We start from the raw sequence: 20,058 nt of genomic DNA, 5'->3' as shown, positions 1-20,058 counted from the left end.
AAATTACATTTGTTTAAGGATAAAGTTTTTTTTAAAAAACTGATCATACTTAAATATACATACAGTGGTGATTGTGGAGAAATATTTATTCAATGGCTTTACTTGCTATAATTAAACACTTATGCTTATGTATGTCAACCTGAAAGTTGGCTAAAGAAGCAACAAGCTAGGTGATTCATATTTTTATTCCCTTAAGTTAGCAACATGTACATGGAGTCAAAGCTTTAACTCTGATCCAATCAAACAATTTTAGGAGGACAAATAAACCCTGACTCAGGATGTCTGTGTTACTCAGATTTATGGTCACCATATATGTTCAACCAGAGCACGAGAGACAATAAGATGGGAATGTCACAAGTGTCAATTGAAATTATAGATCCAGGATATCTGTGTTTCTTTATATGACATAGCATATCATATGTCCATAAAATACGAAGATAAGAAAAGTCCCATGGTTCAATATGGTATCTGGGTTGACGCGTCTTGGTGGTCAGCTTCACCTGGTCTTGTAGTTGCTGACATAGGAGTTGTGTAGTTGTGAGTTCACTCAGAGAACAAAGAAAGAATGTCTATTATGTTGGGGTGCCTGTTAGGGTTGAGTAGGTCCCGCTTTGGCACTTTATTGGAGCTTAGATGATCTTAAACTTAGTAGCTGTGTGACCCTGGTTCAGCTTATCTGTAAAATTGGTATATTGTAATAGCTTTGCCACAGGGCAAGAGGGTTGTTGCATGAATGAGATTTATTAAATATTTTGCAAATCTGAAAGCGCTTTATAGGCGCTATCAGGAGGAAAAAAGTATTTTTCATAATTACTTATAATTTGTAATATAATATTGTGTAAAAAAAATAATGGGGTTGGTGTGTCATTGACCACGCTGAATGATGGCGGTATTTGATTCCTGGACAAGAGATAGGAAAGACGAGGACACGCATGCTCAAAGGGTTGTCATGGAGACAAGCACGCCAGTAGACTGGGGTGGGAGGGGTGACGCTGAGAGCGCCCCTCCCGATTGGTGGAGACTTCTTCGGCTCCCTGTGGCCCTCCCGTTTCCCATTCCTTTTATGCCATCCCATCTTTGTTTTCAGAGATGTTTCAGGAAAATATTTTCAGAAGATTCGGTGGAGGAAAAGCAAAAACAATACCCATAGAAGACCCAATAACCAAAAACTAGAAAAAGGGAGGAGAAAGGAAGAACTCTGGGAGTCGTAGTTCCGCGCAGCGTTCCACGCAGGCGCGCTGCGCCCCAAAATGGCGAGGGGGAAGGGCAGAATGAACGCCGGACCGCCGCCGCAGGGAAGTGCGCAGGCGCCTCGCAGGTCGGGACGGATTACCAGGTACGGGGCGGCCGCGGCTGTGGTCCGAGCCCCGGGCCCGTTCAGTGACCCGCTTAGTGGGGACGCTGGAAATGGATGCAAGCTTCCCGAGTGCCTGGGGGCTCGCGGGGACATCGGGCAGTATAGACGCAGGTAAAATGCAAAGCGCTTAGATGCCAGGTGGTTTGGGAGGGAGGCAGTTAGCGGTGGGGGGAGAAGAGGGGAGAGAGGAGCACAGAGTCCGCTGAGGCTGCCCAGGTAGCGGGTTATGTTTTATCCCAGAGGCCGTAGGAGGCCGTTGGGATGCATTGAGGAAGTCACATGGTCAGACCTAAATGTAGACTAAAACACAATGAGGCGCAGAGTCTGAGTCACCTGGAGCAGGGACGGATTTGAGGCGAAGAAAGCGGTCAGGACCTCCTCAGATTAACCTGGCCGGTAGCTGTGTGATTGGGCAGCGGGTGGTGTACTCGGCAGGTGTCGAGGCAGGAGCCCCGAGACTGGGCGGCTGAGTGAAGGGGGCTGAGAGGGAACGGGGAACCCGCGGCAATATCAGTTGCAAGCTTGCGAGACTGCCCTCCCAATGTAGCCAGTCATTGGCAACGCCGAGGGCAGCTCCGGACAGTGAAAGGAGACGTTTTTCTCCTTATCTTATATTTTCCTTACATCTTTCTCATTATATATATATATACTCATCTTATTTATCTTGTCATTGAGATCTATTACAGGTTAAGGTAACACACTCAACTGTCTTGCATGGCACCATTAAATTTTTGTTTTAAACTTTAAGGTCAGAGAATCTTATTCTTTATTTCTATTAGTTCCTTCTTCTGGATTCGGACTCTGAATACGTCGTCATCTCTCATCATTGTCCTTTTCCTCACATCTCCTTTCCCAGACTGAATCCCTGAATCTTCCGTTGCATTGCATCCTCGTTGCTTGGCACATACTAAGCTCTTAAATGCTAGTTGATGGGTGACTGGCCCTAAATCTGTATTTTGTGTCGTTATTTTCTTGTCTTGTCTGTGAGGTCAGCTTGTAGAAGTCTGTTTATGCTGATTGAAGAACACTTTTGCTTTGCATTCACATTTTGCATTGTATGTGACTGCAAGGTCTGTGAAGAGGGAGAAGAAATGGGAAGGGAAAGAGGGAGAGGGCCATGGAGGCTTGACCCTACTCTCTCCTGGGCTCCTGGTGTAGAGACTGGGAGATCGAGGCTGCTGGGTTGTTTCTGCCGATTTCAATCTTCTGCCTGAGTCTGAATGAGACAGGCTTCCCAAAGTGAAGGTCCCAACTGCAGATATGAGGCACTTTTCTCCAAACCCACAGGTCATAACTCCATATAACTGCCGTGGGAAGAGACTCTTCTGTCTGGGTCTTCAGGTTTGAGGACTCACTCAATGGCTGAGCCCAGCGAAGCATTGAATTGAGTGCAGGAGCTCTGTCTTCAGTGGCTGATGGACTAAAGCAATTCCTGAACAGCTTGCCCAGGGAAATCAGGTCCCCCAATGGGAAAACTTTGAGGGAGTTGTGATCCTGGTGGAACATTCAGCCCAAATGTATGAAAAGGGAGGTAAGAATTGCAAAGGGATGGGGGAAGAGGGAAGGGAAGAAGAGATACAGAAATAACCACCTAAAGGGAAGGACCCTTGCAGAATAAATGAGTTGGAGGTCAGGTCTTGCCCAGTGTATGACAGACCACTTTGTTGGGGTGTTAACATAAGCCTGCACCGTCCTAGCATCCAGCATCCAAAGTAATATCCTTTATTATACTGTCCCATGGATAACAGTGGTAAAATATGAAGACGTTTTCTATTGGTTGCTCCTATGCAGGGAGGGATAGGGAGAGGTGCATATACTTACTTACACTTACATGTAAACACTCAGGGGACTTCCTCACCTGGCCAGAGATTTATGCCATCCCTCCTCTAAGTCACTGACTCTGGGAACTAGAGGAGCAAGTTACTTTCCCAAAGTCTCACAGATTGATAATGGCCACACTAGGAAGAGAACTTGGGTCTTTTAAGCTTTTTCTATGATGTACAAAGTCATACAAGACAGATACGAGGTTAAATGGAGATAATCTCAGATGGAAAACATGAGTATGCAGTGGTCTTGGCAATAACGGTGTACCATATTGATCTTATTTGTACGTACTGGTTTATACATTGTCACTCCTATTAGATTATGAGTTCCTTGAAAACCAGGACCTTTTCCCCCCTTTCTTCAACTCCCACTGCTCAGCAAAGTGTCTGGCCCAGTGGTAGGGAACCTGTCAAAAGGCCGAACTTAAGGATCTAGAAGGCCCCAGGTTCCCCACCCCTGGCTCTGGCCCATAGCAAATTCTTCATAAATGCTTGTTGACCTGAATTATACTTTCTTTTCTCTCTTAAGCTCTACTTTCTCAGGATTCTGCCCTTTTCCAAAATAGGATCAAAGGAGATAAAGGATTGGCTCCTTACCTCCTCACAACTAGGACCCAGGTGAGTTGGAGTTACCCTTCTTTTCCCAAATGCTATCTCATTTCTTAGTAGTTACATTCCTTTCTCTCATCTGAGATATTTTTTCTCTCCATTACAGCTCCCTTCTTGTGCTCCAATCCAGACAACTCTGACTTAATTAATTGGGGCGTATCTTGGTTCATATTTACTACTACATGGGGAATGCTTCTTATTGGCCTCATGTCATCCCTTCACATCACTCTGCTCTCCACTCGTCATTCACTTATTCAGTGACTTTGTTGGCCCGATCCATGATCAGTGCTGTGCTGGATGGTTTGAGATTTATACTGTCTGAAGAGTCTGTGCTATCCAGAAGGTTGCAGTTTCTTTGAAATTAAATGCAAACAACCTGTGCTTAGGATTTCAGAGACATTCATGTAGATGGGGAAGGATTCACAAAGAAGGCAAAATTGAGTCGATTAATTGAGAAGAAGGCAAAAGGGATTTTCATTGAGGAGGATTGCAAAAGCCCAGAGGTAGACCATGTTGCCAGGATCTGTAACAGCTGCCTGTGTCAACGTGGTGGGAAGGATTGGATGCCAGAGGCTACAGAGTTAGACGTAGATATACAGAGTTAGCACCTGGTACTGAAAGCAGGAGATTTTGATATCCTGTTCCCATGGTACTGGAGCTGCCCATAATGCAGAAGATGCCTGTAAGGGAAAGGGAAATGAAGCTGTGTCACGTCTGTTGTTGGAATTTCCCCTGCTAGTGGAAAGAGAAGGGGTGATAATTCTCAAAATGCACGACCCAGGTCCCTTTGGTATGTATTTGTCATGTGACTCTAGGCAGGTCACTTCAGCAGCTCTCAGGACCCCAGGCAACCCACCAGCTTCCATAACGAGTTTCCTACCTTCTCATGTCCCTTGGAGACCAACTTGGTCATGGTTTCATTGTAGTAGTCACTTGCTTCACTTTGTACCGGTTTATAAAAAGTTCTATGCTTAATCTTCAGTCATAGTGTCCTGTAGTGCAGGAATATTCCATTCCGTTGGTATGCCACAATTTGTGGAGTCACGCCCCTAGTGGATGGGAATGTACTTTGTTCCTAGGTCTTTGCTGCTGCAGAAAATACTTTTACTAATGCTTTGGTGCATATGGAGCCTTCATCTTTTAGTAGTGAAATCTCTGGGTCAAGGGGGTGGGGAACATTTTAGTCTTATTTCTTTGAATAATCCAGAATGCCCTCTCAGAAAGTTGGGCAAGTTCATAGCTCCATGGATAGTGCATCAGCGGTCCTGGCTTTCCACAATCTCTTCCACATCACTCTTCCCATCTTTTGTCATCTTTGCATGGTTGCTAGGTATGAGGTGACAATTCAGGGTGGTTTTGGCCTGCCTTTCTCTCTTAGCTATTGTGAAACCAGCTCATGGTTGCTAACAGTTTGCAATTCTTTTGAAATGGTTCATGAGATAGTTAGATAGAAGAAGATAGAAGGCCAGGCCTGGAGTCAGGAAGAACTGAATTCTAATCTGGTCTCAGATACTTCCTAGCTGTGGGATGTAGCAAGTCACTTAACCTCTGTCTTCCTCAGTTTCCTCATCTGTAAAGTGGGAATGTTTCCACTTACCTCCCAAAATTTTGTAAAGCATTTTGCAAAGCTAAAAGCGCTACATAAATGTTATTATTATGATATCATAAGTTCCCTATGTATCTTGGATATCAGATTCAAAGATTTTTTTCCAACCGACTAATTTTTCCCTTTATTAAAAAGAAAGATTTTATTGATAATTTTCTTTTTACATAACATGCAATTCGCACTGTATCATTTTCCCTGTGTCCTTTAAAATCTAGGCAAACTGTATCCATAGCATTCCTCTTATCTTGGTTTAGTAATCCTATCCAAAAAGGAGATGAGTTTAGTCAGAATCTGTTCTTGAAGCCGAGCTGGCTCATTGTAATCACTACTTCCTTCCCAAATGTTCACCAACCATTTCTTTAATGATATATTCTAGAATTTTCCCAGGAATCGAAGTCGTTTGTTAGTTAATAGTTTACACACTGTTCTCTTCCCTGATGTGAAAATCAGGATATTTGTCATTCTCTAAACTTGTGGTTTCTTTCCAGTTTTCTGTGATAATTCAAGTGGTATTGACAGGACAGATCCGTAGTCAAGAAGTAAGTATATAACATCTCGAACTAGATCTATATCTACACGTACATCCATGTATATACTCACGTGTACACTATAAACATATATATTTGTACACCTGCCTATATCATTGACAGTGGCTCAGCAATCCCCTGTTCTTTAAACACCTGAGCATGTAGTTCATCTGAATCAGGTGATGTGAATTCAGTTTCTCCTCAGTTCCTACGAGCTACGCTGCTTTTGGACTCCTTTGTGCCCTCAGGAACCTCATCGCTGGGAAATCTTACCGTTCTGTAAGAACTAAGCCACCCTGCCACTCCCATCTCCCCAGTATCCTCTGATTGGAGGGCAGAGCCATGAGCTTGCCCAGGACAGCCATCTCCTCATTTCCCACCAGCTACGCTGCTTTTGGACTTCTCCATCAAGCCCCATGCTGAATGCTCCCCAAATCTTTTTAGCTTCCTTTGGGGTTTTGTCTTCCCCCTATAACGTTGTCAGTTTCTGGAGGGCAGGGACTGCCTCTCTTTTTCATATTTGTATCCCCAGAGCTTAGCACGGTGCCTGACACATCATACATGCTTAATAAATGTTTATTGACTGACTGACAGTCGGTGGCTAAGATCACTCATACTGTTTCTGTACTTAGATATTAACTCCCTGGTAGTCATTTTGATTCTGGCATTTGCAATGTAAAGCTCATTTTTCTTTGTAGACAAAACAGAAACATCCTATCCTTTCTTCGAGCTTCCTTTTTCTTCCAATATAGTTTAAAAAAATAAAAACTTTTATTTAGACACCTACATATTTACATATGTATATACCTACATATGTCATTGACAGTGGCTCAGCAATTACATCTTCCAGTTCTTTGAACACTTGAGGATGTAGTTATGTGTGTGTGTGTATACACATATATAATATATATATATGTGTATATATATCATACTATATAGGTAAATTATTTTGTATGTGCACATACACATATGCAAACACAGACACATGTACATACATAGACACATCTGTATACACATAGAAATGTGTTTATGTAAATGCGTATGCACACAAAGAATGTATGTATACATGTATGCATATACACATGAATTGAAGTTGAGTGGAGAATAGATTGATGGATTACCAGAGGTGTAGCCTCCAATTAGGAGGCTATTGCAGTAAATGAGGTGAGAAGTTTTCAGAGCTGGAACAAGGGAGATGCCTGGGAGAGCAGATAGAAGGGAATGAGTGTAAGATATGTTGTGAATGTAGAATTGGCCAGACTTGACAGGTGATTGGAAGGGAAGGATTAATGGCAGGAAAGTGTTGAGCGAGGGTGGCTTCCACTTGAGTGGAAAGAGTACCACTAGGGAGTCAGGAGACCAGGTGTAAATCTTATATTTGTTACTTGTGTGACCTTGGGCAAGTTGCTTAACATCTCTTGGGCTTTGTTTTCCTCATCTGTGGAATGATGAAGCTGGATCAGAGGGCCTCTGAGATTCTTTCCAGCTTCTAGATGAATGATCCTGTGACTAATTTTGAGAACCTGAGTGACTAGAAGGATGCTGGTGCTCTTTGTAGCAATAAGGAGGTTAAGAAGAAGGGAGGGCTTGGGGATGGAAAGAGGATGAGTTCTTGAGGTAAGCAGACCTGGGAGAATAAGCATGTGGTGACCATAATACCGTTAAGAAAAATAGCTTTGAAAGACATAAGTGTGATAACCAGTGTGCTGCCCAAATCCTTTCTGAGAGGTGAGGGACAAGAGGAGCTGAATGAAACACACGTTTTTAAATGGCCAAAATAGGAACTGATTTTGTGAGACCATTGTAATTTCTTACAAGAGGCAGCTAAAAAAAATGGGGGGTGAGAGAGATGAAGGTGGGGGAAAGTTGTGATAACCATGGAAAAAGTAGGGGGGAAAAAGAGCAACAATGAAGTTCTGTAAAACTTGGACTCAGTCAAAAGGCCGAGTTTCTAGAAAGCCACATGTGGCCTGGAGGCCTTAGGTTCCTCACCCCTGCTGTAGAACAAGGTGGCTTTAACACAGTGGGTATTCAGGTATTTAAATGGAATGCTCAGAATCTTGACCACCTTTAACCAGTCTCTTTAAGCCCTGCCAACTTCTTCCACCTTCTCCCAGGTCCACGAGAGGCTTGGTCTTCAGAGGCACATGAATGTGTTTGCTGTTTCAGGAATCTGTGACATTCAAGGATGTGGCCGTGGACTTCACCAGGAAGGAATGGGAGCAGTTGACGCCTGCGCAGAGGTACCTCTACAGGGATGTGATGCTGGAGAACTATAGGAACCTGGTGTCTCTGGGTGAGAACATTCCCTTCGCCACTCAGGATTTGTTCATTGCTTGGAAGTGGCTCTGAGGCAGGGGTTCTTACTTTTTGTGTCGTGGCCCTCTTTGGCAGTCTGCTGAGGAGCTTATAAACCCCTTCTCAGAATTATGTTTTCAAATGCAAAAAAGTACAGGGGATTAAGAGGAAATTAATTATTGAAATAGTTAAAAAACCAATTTCCTGAACCTAGGTTAAAAACCCCCGCTGACGTATCTAACTGAATTTTGGCTTGATCTGAGGGATTTATAGCTTCTTAAACTGTTATATGCAAAGTGTTTCTGCTCCTTATACTGAGGAGAAAGTTGTTTTTTTGTAGTCAATGGAAATTGGCAGCTTTAAGGAGCTGCTTCAGAGGCTGTACCTTTGTCATCCTCTGATCCCCAGGGTTAGGAATTCTCCCCCAAAGCTCCAGTGCAGAGACCTGAAGACAGTGAAGATTCCCATCTTCTTAGCAGGATGTGGAGTCAAATGGACTAATTTTTCTAGAACTCTCTAAATGAGGTCTATGCCTGCCCTTCTTCTCTGACTGCCAAAGAGGCTTCTGGTCCTAGAGCACACAGCTTCCTTAAGGATCTCTGTGTCACTCTTTGAGCTTCCCTAGCATGCCTCCTTTCTCCTAATAAGGAACAGCTTAGACTAAAGTGTAAGGTGGATACTTTTTCCCAACCTCTTCTTCATTTTTAAAAAAACCCACGAGCAGGGCTTCCTGTGTCCAAGCCAGAGGTGATTTCCCAGTTGGAGCAAGGAGAGGTACCATGGTTAGCAGAGGAAGAAGTACCGAGAAGCACGTATTCAGGTAAGCAAATGAGAACACAGGTAGGTGGAAATCACTTGCAGGCAGCAGCTCTGATCCCAGATCTGTGAAATGTTAGGCAAGGAGTTTTACTCAGTCATCCAGACCTGGAGAGAGGACTTCAGACTTTGAGTCTGAGAGAAAGACGTAGGTTTTTCTCTCAAACACACACCTTTCTACCTGTATTCCAGATCTCATCCTTTTTCATTCCCTTGGGACATTATTCCCATGATTATTTCCGCCTTCTCTAGCATCTTCATTTCCTTCTACTTACAGATATGTATTAGCTGCTGCATGTTGTTACCAACATGCAGCAGCTACCCTTTTGCTGCCTTCTGATTTCTCCTAATTCTGTTATTCTAAATGGAGTCTAATGTCTTGAAATACATATATAAATAATACAAACTAGTATATAATGAGCAAAAAGAAGTCCAGATAAATGCCCTGAAAGAGTGGAGGTTGGGTAGATCAAGATAGCCTTCATGAAGGAAGTAGTACCTGAGCTGGGCCTTGGAGAAAGGCAGGGATTTCAGTAGGTGAGAGGAAGCCTTTCGAGGCATAGAGAAGAGCATCTAGAGAGGCACAGAGGTGAAAGAGGACAGAACAAAAGCAGGAATCGACAAACTATTTTGACCAGAACATGGCCTATGGAAAAGGAGTATTGTTTGAGGAAATGGGGAAGGCAAAGCTGGCTGGGTCTGTGACTGAAGGTCCGTGGGGAGTAATCCAGCTGTAGTGCCTGGGCTGGCCAGGTTCTGTGAGTGAGGTGGAGGAGCAGGCAGTGGGCCAGTTCAGAGGATGGGATCAGAAATCAAGTGGTAAGAAGTAGACCAGAGTCATGTCCAGGGTCCTGAAGTCCAAGATGATAATGGAATCACATTGGGATCCCACGAGTAAAAGCAAACAAGTATGGTCTGTGGTTAGGCAAAGTTCAAGAAACCCATTGTCAAGTGGTTTATCTACTAGTTTGATTTGGTGAGCTCTGACTGTACCCACATCTTTTAACCTGACCATTTGGGTCCTATTCTTCTCCCCTTACATGGCATCATGTCCATCCTCTTCCCCCCCCCCCCAAACACATACACTTTTATCCAGCTTTAGGAAGGAGGGACTAGTTAGGACTGATTTTGCAGGAGTCAAGGAGCAAACACTTGAGGATGACAACGAGGCCACATCTGCTGACTTGGGAGAGATGACTTCAGTCTCCCTGGTGGGGTCAGAATCCCGATGGCAGCGCTTGAGTAGTGATTTGGTGATGAAGATGTGACGGCAGAAGGCTCTTTCCACACCAGTTAGGGAGGAAATAAAGAAGGCAATAGCTCAAGACGGTAGCATTTTCAAAGGATTTTTGAATGGGAGAAATTTGCAGTTTTGTAGACACAGATGAGATTCAGTAGCAAAGGGCATGTTAAAGATACAGGAGAGGCTGATATGTATCATGGTAAAATGACCCCACCTTAAAAGTTTGTGATATAGATAAGATAAATAAAGCGAAATAAATAAAAATAAACATCTTTGCCAAGAAAACCCCAAATGGGGTCATGAAGAATTGGACACAACTGAGCAACAACAACAGAAGCATGGGAACTGAGGAAGAGAAAACAATTAAAGAAGCATGAACATGAAGGCAGCAGGAGGGCTGGCTGTGACCACCAATTTTACACTGAATTAGGGGTTAGTTTGTTTTTTTTCCCCATATAGGGATATTTTATATGCTGTATGCAGAAAAAAATTCTAAGCCCAAGGCAGTAGCCTTCACATTTTGAACAATATTCAATTCTAATAAAATGATCGGTTTGGACATTCATTTGAATTATGTTGAAAAAAGATTTGACCTGTACACATATATGCAAATATGTATATTTCAATGAATATTTTAATACAGTATTTTAACAAGGTATCGACAGTCAAGAAAACAATATATTATGTCTATTTGGACTTCTTTATTCCTGTCTTATTTAAAGAAAATGGTCATATTGTTCAAATAGAAGTTAGTTTAAATATGAACATTCATACCAGGCGAGGAAAGATACGAAGCCACTCTGTATTTGCCTCCTCAGTGAATATGACCAGTGAAGTGATCTAGTTAGCTTCCTAGCAAGTGATCTTACAATCTGCAACTCACAGTTCTGGGGCCTGATATGCAGAACTTATAATCACTTCCCCTGTGGAATCATATCAAATTGATTGGTGTTGATTGGAATAGAGTAGGTGTCCGAATGAATTATTTCTCACAATGAGAGGGTGTGGGGGTGTGGTTGGAGGTTTAAGGTTAGAGAAGAAAGTTTTTGAACAGTTAATATGAGGACTGATTAGGAAGCCATTAAGACATCCTCTGATAGACTCCTGCAAAGACAGTGAAGGGCTGGAGAGGTAAGAGAATATACATTTGTAGTTGAGTCATTCTGCCTGGTATTTTCATGACCTTCAGGGTTCTGTGGCTTCAGAGCAGAAGTGGCAAAGGCAACTAATAGGGGTTTTGCAGCTTTAGCGATCGGCATAGTTGGCATGGGGCAAAGTTAAGGGATTCAAGGGAGAAAAGAATGCGTTTTTGCAACAACTGATCATAGGGTCAAGACTTCCAGGAGGGAAGTTAAGCCAGAACAAGAATGATGGACCTCAAGACTAGGGGAAAGATCCAGGCAGTGGAGGTGAGAATGGAGGCAAAGAATAAGCTGAGGAGGGAGGGAAGGGTCCAGAGGCTGTGGTCAAGAAAAGGAAGCTCATAGTTTACTTGGCAGAAATGGAGGAATTTCAAATGATGTTAAGAGATACCACCTTGGGGCAGCTAGGTGGCGCAGTGGATAGAGCACCGGCCCTGAAGTCAGGAGAACCTGAGTTTAAATGTGGCCTCAGACCAAACACTTGACACATACTAGCTGTGTGACCCTGGGCAAGTCACTTAACCCCAATTACCTTTAAAAAAAAAGAGAGAGATACCACTTTGCAGTTCCCTAGGTATGATGTTTTCTAATCTCTTGTCTGGATTTAAAGTTCAAATATAATTTGCCATTATATATATACACCCCTGCAAACTTTTTATTTTTGAAAACGCACTCCCTCTCTCGCCTAAGCTAACCTTTTCGATGTCTTTCATATATCAAACAGTATTCTTGTAAATGTGGATGATACTTGATTCACCTATCTCACTAGGTTTTTGTGAGGAAAGCACTTTGTACAATTAATATATCACTATAAATAGGAATTAATGTTATTTTCAATTTGAGTGAGAAGATATCTCAAAAAAAAATGAAGTTGGGCTTTTACCCTACGGATAACCTCATAATCCTTAGAAATATATTAATGGTGGTAATGATTTACTTATGTAGCAGTTGCCTTTCTCCTACCAAAGAGAACAGGGAACATTTCTATTTTAATTTTTCCTCCCAGATTGGGAAACTAGGCCTGAGACCAAGAACTCAGTTGCAAAGCAAGGTACTTCGGTGAAAGAATCATCCCAGGAAAGGCTTGCAGGTTGTGGCTTATGGGACTCAAATTTGGGACAGCCCTGGGAATGTGATGGCAGATTCCAGAGGCAACAGGGGAGCCAAGAAAGAAGTTTGGCGCAAATAACTCAAAAGAACATGTCTAATGAAATAAGAATCCATGAATGTGATATATTTGAGAGAAGTTTTCAACTTAAGTCAAGTATTGTTACAGAGAGAAACATTTCTCCAGGAGAGAGCCCCCATAAATATGATGCACATGGAAATACCTTCAAACAGTATTCAGAAGCAAGTAAAAATAATAGAGTCTTCTCAGGAAAGAAACTTTGTAAGCATAATGTTCGCAAGAAAGAATTTCAGTGTCCCTCAACTATATGTAATAAAATAACTACTGGAGAGAAAACATACAAATATAATAAATTTGGGGTAGCATTCAGACAAAAGAAATTCATAAATTATCAAGAAATTTATACTGGAGAGAAACGCTATAAATGCAATGAATGTGGGAAAGATTTTACTAGAAGTTCATCTCTTACTCTGCATCAGAGAGTTCATACTGGAGAGAAACCTTATGCATGTAATGAATGTGGCAAAGCTTTCAGTCATGGCTCTTCCCTTACTAAACATCAGAGAATCCATACAGGAGAGAAACCCTATAAATGTGGTGACTGTGGAAGATCTTTCAGTGACAGTTCATCTCTTGCTCAACATCAGAGAATTCACACTGGAGAGAAACCATATAAATGTCATGAATGTGGTGCAGCCTTCATACGGAGTTCATCTCTTTGTCAACACCAGAGAACTCATACTGGAGAGAAACCCTTTAGATGTAACGAATGTGGCAAAACCTTCAGGCAGAATACATTTCTGGCTGTACATCAGAGGATGCATACTGGTGAGAAACCATATGAATGCAGTGAATGTGGTAAAGCCTTTGGTGACAGCTCTTCTTTTACTAAGCATCAGAGAATTCATACTGGTGAAAAGCCCTATAAATGTGGTGACTGTGGAAGATCTTTCAGTGACAGTTCGTCTCTTGCTCAACATCAGAGAATTCATACTGGAGAGAAACCCTATAAATGTAATGATTGTGGTGCAGCCTTCACACACAGTTCATCCCTTTCTCACCATCAGAGAATTCATACTGGAGAGAAACCCTTTAAATGTAATGAATGTGGCAAGGCCTTCCGGCAGAATGCATTTCTGGTTCTACATCAGAGAATGCATACTGGTGAGAAGCCGTATGAGTGCAGTGAATGTGGCAAAGCTTTTAGTGATGGCTCTTCTTTTACTAAGCATCAGAGGATTCATACAGGAGAGAAGCCCTATAAATGTAGCGACTGTAGAAAATCTTTCAGTGACAGTTCATCTTTTACTCGACATCAGAGAATTCATACTGGAGAAAAACCTTACAGATGTAATGATTGTGGAAAATATTTTAGTGACAGTTCTTCTCTTTCTCATCATCGGAGAATTCATACTGGAGAGAAACCCTTTAAGTGTAATGAATGTGACAAAGCCTTCAGGCAGAATGCATTTTTAGTTCTACACCAGAGAATTCATACAGGTGAGAAACCCTATCAATGTAGTGGATGTGACAAAGCTTTTAGTAGCAGCTCTTCCCTTACAAAGCATCAGAGAATTCATACAGGACAAAAGTCCTATAAATTTACTGATTGTGGAAAATCCTTCAGTGATGATTTATTCTCTCAGCATTAGAAGAGTCCCTTGTTATAGTGGACAGAAACATTATAAATGTAATGAATGTGGAAAAAACTTCACAAACAGTTCTTCCCTTTCTCATCATCAAAGAATTCATAGTCAAAATAAACCTTAAGTGTAATTAAAGTAGCAGTCTATGGTTCTACTCAGATCTATACTGGGGAAATGCCTCGAACACATACATATAATGAATATGTCAAAGTCTTTAGCGAAAAGCAACAGCTTAGTGAGCATCAGAGAGTTCATAGTGTAAAGAAATCCTACTAATGTAGGGATGCTAGGAACACTTTCAGGCAAAATCATCCCATTGTTATCAGATTATTAATTCTGAACAGACAATAGAAATGTAGTGGAAGTAGGGAGGCCTTCAGCATCTCATTCTGTATCAGGAAAATCATAATGGAGAAAAACATCGTAAATGGAATAAGCCTCCAAAAAGTTCAAATTTAGTTCCTTATACATCAGTGATTTTACTTGAGAGAATGATTCTGGGTATAGATGATATACAGAAAGCTTCAAGCCAACTTGTCACTTAGCTTGAGAGAAGAAAAATATTTCCTGTTTATTTTTCTCCTCTTTGCTGTTCACATAAACTCCCATTAGTAGAGCTAGTTTTATATGAGGTTCAGGTGTGGCATCTGAAAGAATAAGTTCTCAGTAGAACTTTTGTGTTGGAACCATTAAATTTAGAAGTGATTTTAAAGTGAAGAAATAAAAAGTTCAGATGAAATATTAAAGATAGTTTCCCCTAAGGTAAGGCAGAACACTCCTGCACACACATTCTGTTTAATGTGCATAAGCTGGTTCTTCTGGGACCCTCTACATAAAATGTGCTTTCGTTGTGACCTGGAGAAGGTATAATGGATCTGACAAAGCATGGCAATAAAAGGAGTCAAATATGGTTCTCTCAGAGTAGGCAAGATTTGAGTAATGTGGAAAGTAATTTTGGAACTAGAGAAACTGACTTGTCTGGAGATGATAATAGTTTTGATAGGGGGACCTGCTAAGACTTCAGTGTTACTCTGCTGCAAAATTACATCGTACTCCTTCTTTGTCCACGTCTCTAATTGTCAAGGAAATTTCTAGGAAGTGTTGGAGATGGGGTATGTGTGGAGGGGGGTGGTATTTATAGTAGGAATGGCATCATTGGGTGCCCATTCCAGAAACATCCTCAGAGAAAGGCTGGAAAACTCCAATGAATAACAACAAAATTAAATTAAACCTGAAAATGAACTTAGCAAAAACTAAGATAGTGTTTGGTGCTGCCAAAAAGTTGTAACCGCAAAACAAGACCACAAAAGATGTTCCATAGTAAATAAAGTGAAGTGGGGGGGGGGAGGGAGTAAATGAGATAGACTGAGGGAAAAATAAGAATAAATATCTACCATAGGAAGAAAAGGAATTAAGTCACATGCTCCACAAAAAGGGAGCAAGAAGAGATAAGTCATGTAATTAGCACATACAATGGGTGAACTAAAAACATCACTGAAGGCAGCAAAGAATAGGGAGTTAGCAACTGTGATGACAAAATGAAAACACTAGAATTTTTAAGTGAAAAAAGATAGTGTTGGAAATAAATGTAACCAATCTTGAAAATGAATTGGGGTTTTCCAACCTACCAAAAATAGGCATTTCAGAAGGAATGCAATCTGAAGATTATGTTGAAAATTCTCCATAGCTGACAAGAAAAGGTTTAAATCTTTAAACAGAAAGAAGCCGCAGAATAACCTGTATGAAAGTCATAAAGCACAAAGTCAGAGGCGTATAATTTTCTAACTCCTAAAGCTTAGAGTTAAAGTTCTTGAAACAGCAAAAAATGAAACAGGATTGACTTACTGAAGAATCCAAAAATCATCTGATTGTACACCAGAACTAATGAAGAGTGTAACATGTATTAAGTACTGAAAGGCATGGGTGTGAATCTAGTAATCAGTTTGTTCCAACTTAAGCATAAAAATTGCCTCTGAATTGAGGCTGCCAATGGAAATAAAGGAAGACCTTGACCTAGGAAACTTTGAAATAAGCTCCAGAGAGTGGAATCTATAAGAACTTAACTTGGTGTCTGCCATGCTAAAATATACAAGCTGTTTGTCTCCACAGTCACAAACAGTTGACAAAAGTTACTTTAAAACAATTCAAATATTGGCAGGCCGGGTGAAAAAAGGTTTCTGCTGTTCATAGAATTTGTGCAATCTGGCAATAGACAAGGATTGTAAAAGTGGTCATGGTCTGACTAGGTAATAATTCTGTTACTAAAATATGTCCTCAGGAAAAGGAAAACTATACAAAGTTGTTTTTAGAAGTCTTATATGTAGCATTAACAACAACAACACACACAAAACCATGAATCTGGAAACAATGTTAGGATTGTAGAGTATAGATTGTAGAGTGAATTACTGAAAGTTGTTTCTAATTGTTTATTCTTTTCATGGTGAAATTAATCACAAAATGAGAATGAGGGGGAAGGAGAAAAATTGGCAGCATAGAGACTCAGTTCCTTAAACTCCTTAGTCACTCTAGAGGGGAGCAACTTCTTTGGAGAAGGGGCCTGATATATTTTTCAACAGTAGCACAAACTAGTGACCAGTTGCCACTCTCAGGTGGGTAAGCTCAAGAGGCCTAGGAATAGCAGCATGCTGCAGACCCTGGCCCTGCTTCTAGACCAGTCCTTACAACCATTGTCCATTATAACAGCACCTGTGGAAAAGGGGCCAGTGATCTCCACCAACTGCTGCCTATAGGGCAGGTAAGCCAACTCAGCTAAAGCAGCAAAGCACCTTGATGGAGAGTCAGGTAATAACACGTGCCAGGTGAGTCAGACCACCACCACCACCCTCACCTTCACTCAGACCTCAGTGGAGGTCACTCAGAATACTGAGCCCAAGAGCCCTGGGAATAGCAGTGCCACCCAGTCCACCAGCCATGTTTTTAGCCCAGCCATTGTAGGTATTATGCAGGATAGCAATCTTTGTGGAGATGCTACCTGGCATTGCAACTGTGACTACAGCTACTGAAGCCCTCAGAAAAACAGGTTCCCACCACCAAAGCCCTTGGCACTGTCAGGTGGTTTAAGATCAGAAATGAATATGGTTTTATCAGTGGGAATGACATTAAAGAAGATGCATTACCATCTTTTTTGGTGCTGTACCATACATGGGATGTTTCTATATGACTTGCTGCTAAAATCTCTGATATATTGTCTTCCCCATTAGAATGTAAATTTCTGAGATCAGAGGCTCTTCGCACTTCTCTGTTTGTATCCCTAGCACGTAGCACAGGTCTTTACACATAAGTGCTTTTTACTCATTCATTCTCTTCGTTCAGACATGTTTTGGTCGTTGGACCATGTAGTCTATTAAAGGTTCTATTATGGTCCATAAAGTCCATGGAAAATGTCTCCCTTTGCCATTCAGTTTGCTATAGTATCATTTATTCTCCCAGAATTTACTTAAACTTTCAAAATACATTTGAAAAAGTTAGGCCTAAAATAAAAAAAAATTGGGGCAGTTAGGTGGCACAATGGATAGAGCACCGGCCCTGAAGTCAGGAGGAACTGAGTTCAAATGTGACCTCAGACCAAACACTTGACACTTAACTATGTGATCCTGGGCAAGTCACTTAACCCCAACTACCTAAAAATTAAAAAAAAAAAGAAAAAGGCTGCTTTTCTGGGATTTGAGGATAATAATACATTTCTTAGTTCTTTGTAGTAGTAAGTGTGAACATAGACATCTCCAGTCTTTCTTGAAGGCTACTTTTCTTCACACTGTTCAAAAAGTATGAAGAAATAGGATTTTATTCCAGTGGGATAGAAGCAACCTGAGGGCAAAGACTCATTTTTCTCTTTGTGTCTCTAGTATCTAATTCAGTGCCTTACACAGGATACCTAATAAATATTTGTTAGATTTGTTCATTGAATTTTGTGACTTTGGATAAAGGCAAATTAAATCGTTAAAGAATAAGGCGAGAAACTCTAGAGTTGGAAAATATTTTTTATCAGTATCACCAACAAAAGGGCAGTGTTGGTTGGTTTTTCTTCATTCTTGAAGAGAACGCTATATTAGTGTCAAGTCACAGTGTGTTCAGCTGTGGCTGAGCAGACCCATATGAGCTTGGAATGCTGCACTGCAGGTTGGGCACAAATAGTCCATGTGAACGTTTGGGGTGGATTCTCCAAATCTGAGTATCTCGTGTTTCTTTTGCGCTGCTTCAATTCTGGTTTGCTCATAAAGCACAGCGCCTTCTCTGATGGGGGCATGCTGTGCTGGGTGGTCCTGTGCCAGCGTCTCTGTCACACAATAAATTCCAGAGTTCTTCAGAAAGACCTTGAGAGTGTCCTTGTATTGCTCCTTCTGACAACCATGTGAGCACTTGCCTTGTGTGAGTTCTCCATAAGATTGTCTTTTAGGCAAGTGTGTTTTTGACGTTCAAACAATGTAGCCAGCCCATAAGTGTTGCACTCTCTGCAGTAGAGTTTGAATGCTTGGCAGTTTAGTTTGAGAGGAGACCTCAGTGTCTGGTATTTAATCCTGCCAGGTGATCTTCAGAAGCTTCCTAAGACTATTCAAATGGAAGCAACTCAGTTTCCTGGCTTGGTGCTGGTCCAGGTTTCACAGGCATACAGCAATGAGGTCAGCACAGCAGCTCCGAAGTAGACCTTCAGTTTTGTAGTCAGTCTAATATCTCTCTTCTCTCCCACATTTTCCTTTGGAGCCTCCCAAACACTGAGCTAGCTCTGGCAGTATCTGTGTCAACCTCATTATCAGTGTGTACATCCCTGGAAAGTTTACTGCCAAGGTAAGTGAACTTATCCACAGTATTCAAAACTTCTGATGGTTCCACATATGAATGGTGTAGTGCTGGCTGATGGACCACCTGTGTTTTCATGGTGTTAATTGTTAGGTCAAAATTAGCACAAGCAGCAGATAAATGATCTCAATTTCAGAGACTGTGTTGAGTGCACAATCTGCAAACAAAAAATGCACCAATACCCCCTCCACTTTATACTTGGCTTGTAGCCTTTTCAAGTTGAAGAATTTGCCATCAGTGTCATACCCTGTTGCTGTGTTTGTCCTCATTGAAGGCATTTGACGCCACAGCTGAAAACATAGTAAAAAGCATGGGAGCAAGCACACAGCCTTGTTTCACTCCATTAGTGACTGGGAAAGTATGAGCGCATTCGTTATCCAGAACCCAGGCAAGCATGCCTTTGCAAAATTGACTTCTAATACTGATGGACTTCTCTGGGCAACCAAATTTGGACCTAAATTTTTGATAAGCCCTTGCAACTGACATTTTAAAGACCGTGGTCAGATCTACAAATGTGTATACATTTCTGCTCCTGGCATTTCTCTTTGAGTTGTCAGGAAGCAAATACCGTATCGACCACTCCTCGACCATCTTCCAGGTGAAGGATCAGCCTATTAAGGAAGCCTGTGGCAAGAATCTTGCTAACAATGACTAAGAGAGAGACCTCCATGTGATTGTCACAGGACAATCTATTTCCTTTACCTTTATAGAGTTTGACAACGGAGGCGTCTTTGAACCCCTAGGGAACAACCTCTGGTCACATAACCTGGAAAATTTTAGTCAGCTTTTGTATGAACAGTGGACCTGACCCCCACACTCATAAATCTCAAATGGAATAGAATCAGAACCAGATGCTTTGCCACATGAAAGGAGCCTAATGACATTCAAAACCTCTTCTTCAGTTGGAACTTCAGCCAGGGAGGGATTGACTTCACCCTGAGATAAATGGTCAGTAACTTCAGCATTGATTGCTGATGGTCTGTTGAGAACACTGGAAGTGTTCAGACCATTTCTCTAGGATCGTGTCCTTATCACTAATCAATG

At 41.6% G+C, this 20,058-nt stretch overlaps 1 protein-coding gene across 1 annotated transcript; it reads left to right on the top strand.

The window, feature by feature from the left end:
* The first annotated feature begins 1,241 nt into the window (after positions 1 to 1,241).
* On the top strand, positions 1,242 to 14,331 carry LOC110219750 (uncharacterized). Its single transcript, XM_021003380.2, is given in 7 exon segments — positions 1,242 to 1,468; positions 2,645 to 2,888; positions 3,710 to 3,798; positions 8,092 to 8,218; positions 8,945 to 9,040; positions 12,428 to 14,187; positions 14,189 to 14,331. Coding segments are annotated over 6 exon segments (2,220 nt in total). The 5' UTR covers positions 1,242 to 1,468; positions 2,645 to 2,872; the 3' UTR covers positions 14,321 to 14,331.
* The last annotated feature ends 5,727 nt before the right edge of the window (positions 14,332 to 20,058 follow it).

This window comes from Phascolarctos cinereus, unplaced genomic scaffold (assembly GCF_003287225.1).
Source record: "Phascolarctos cinereus isolate Bilbo 61053 unplaced genomic scaffold, phaCin_HiC Scaffold_726;HRSCAF=1367, whole genome shotgun sequence".
Taxonomy (NCBI): domain Eukaryota; kingdom Metazoa; phylum Chordata; class Mammalia; order Diprotodontia; family Phascolarctidae; genus Phascolarctos; species Phascolarctos cinereus.
This window is presented reverse-complemented; position numbering and strand designations above follow the sequence as displayed.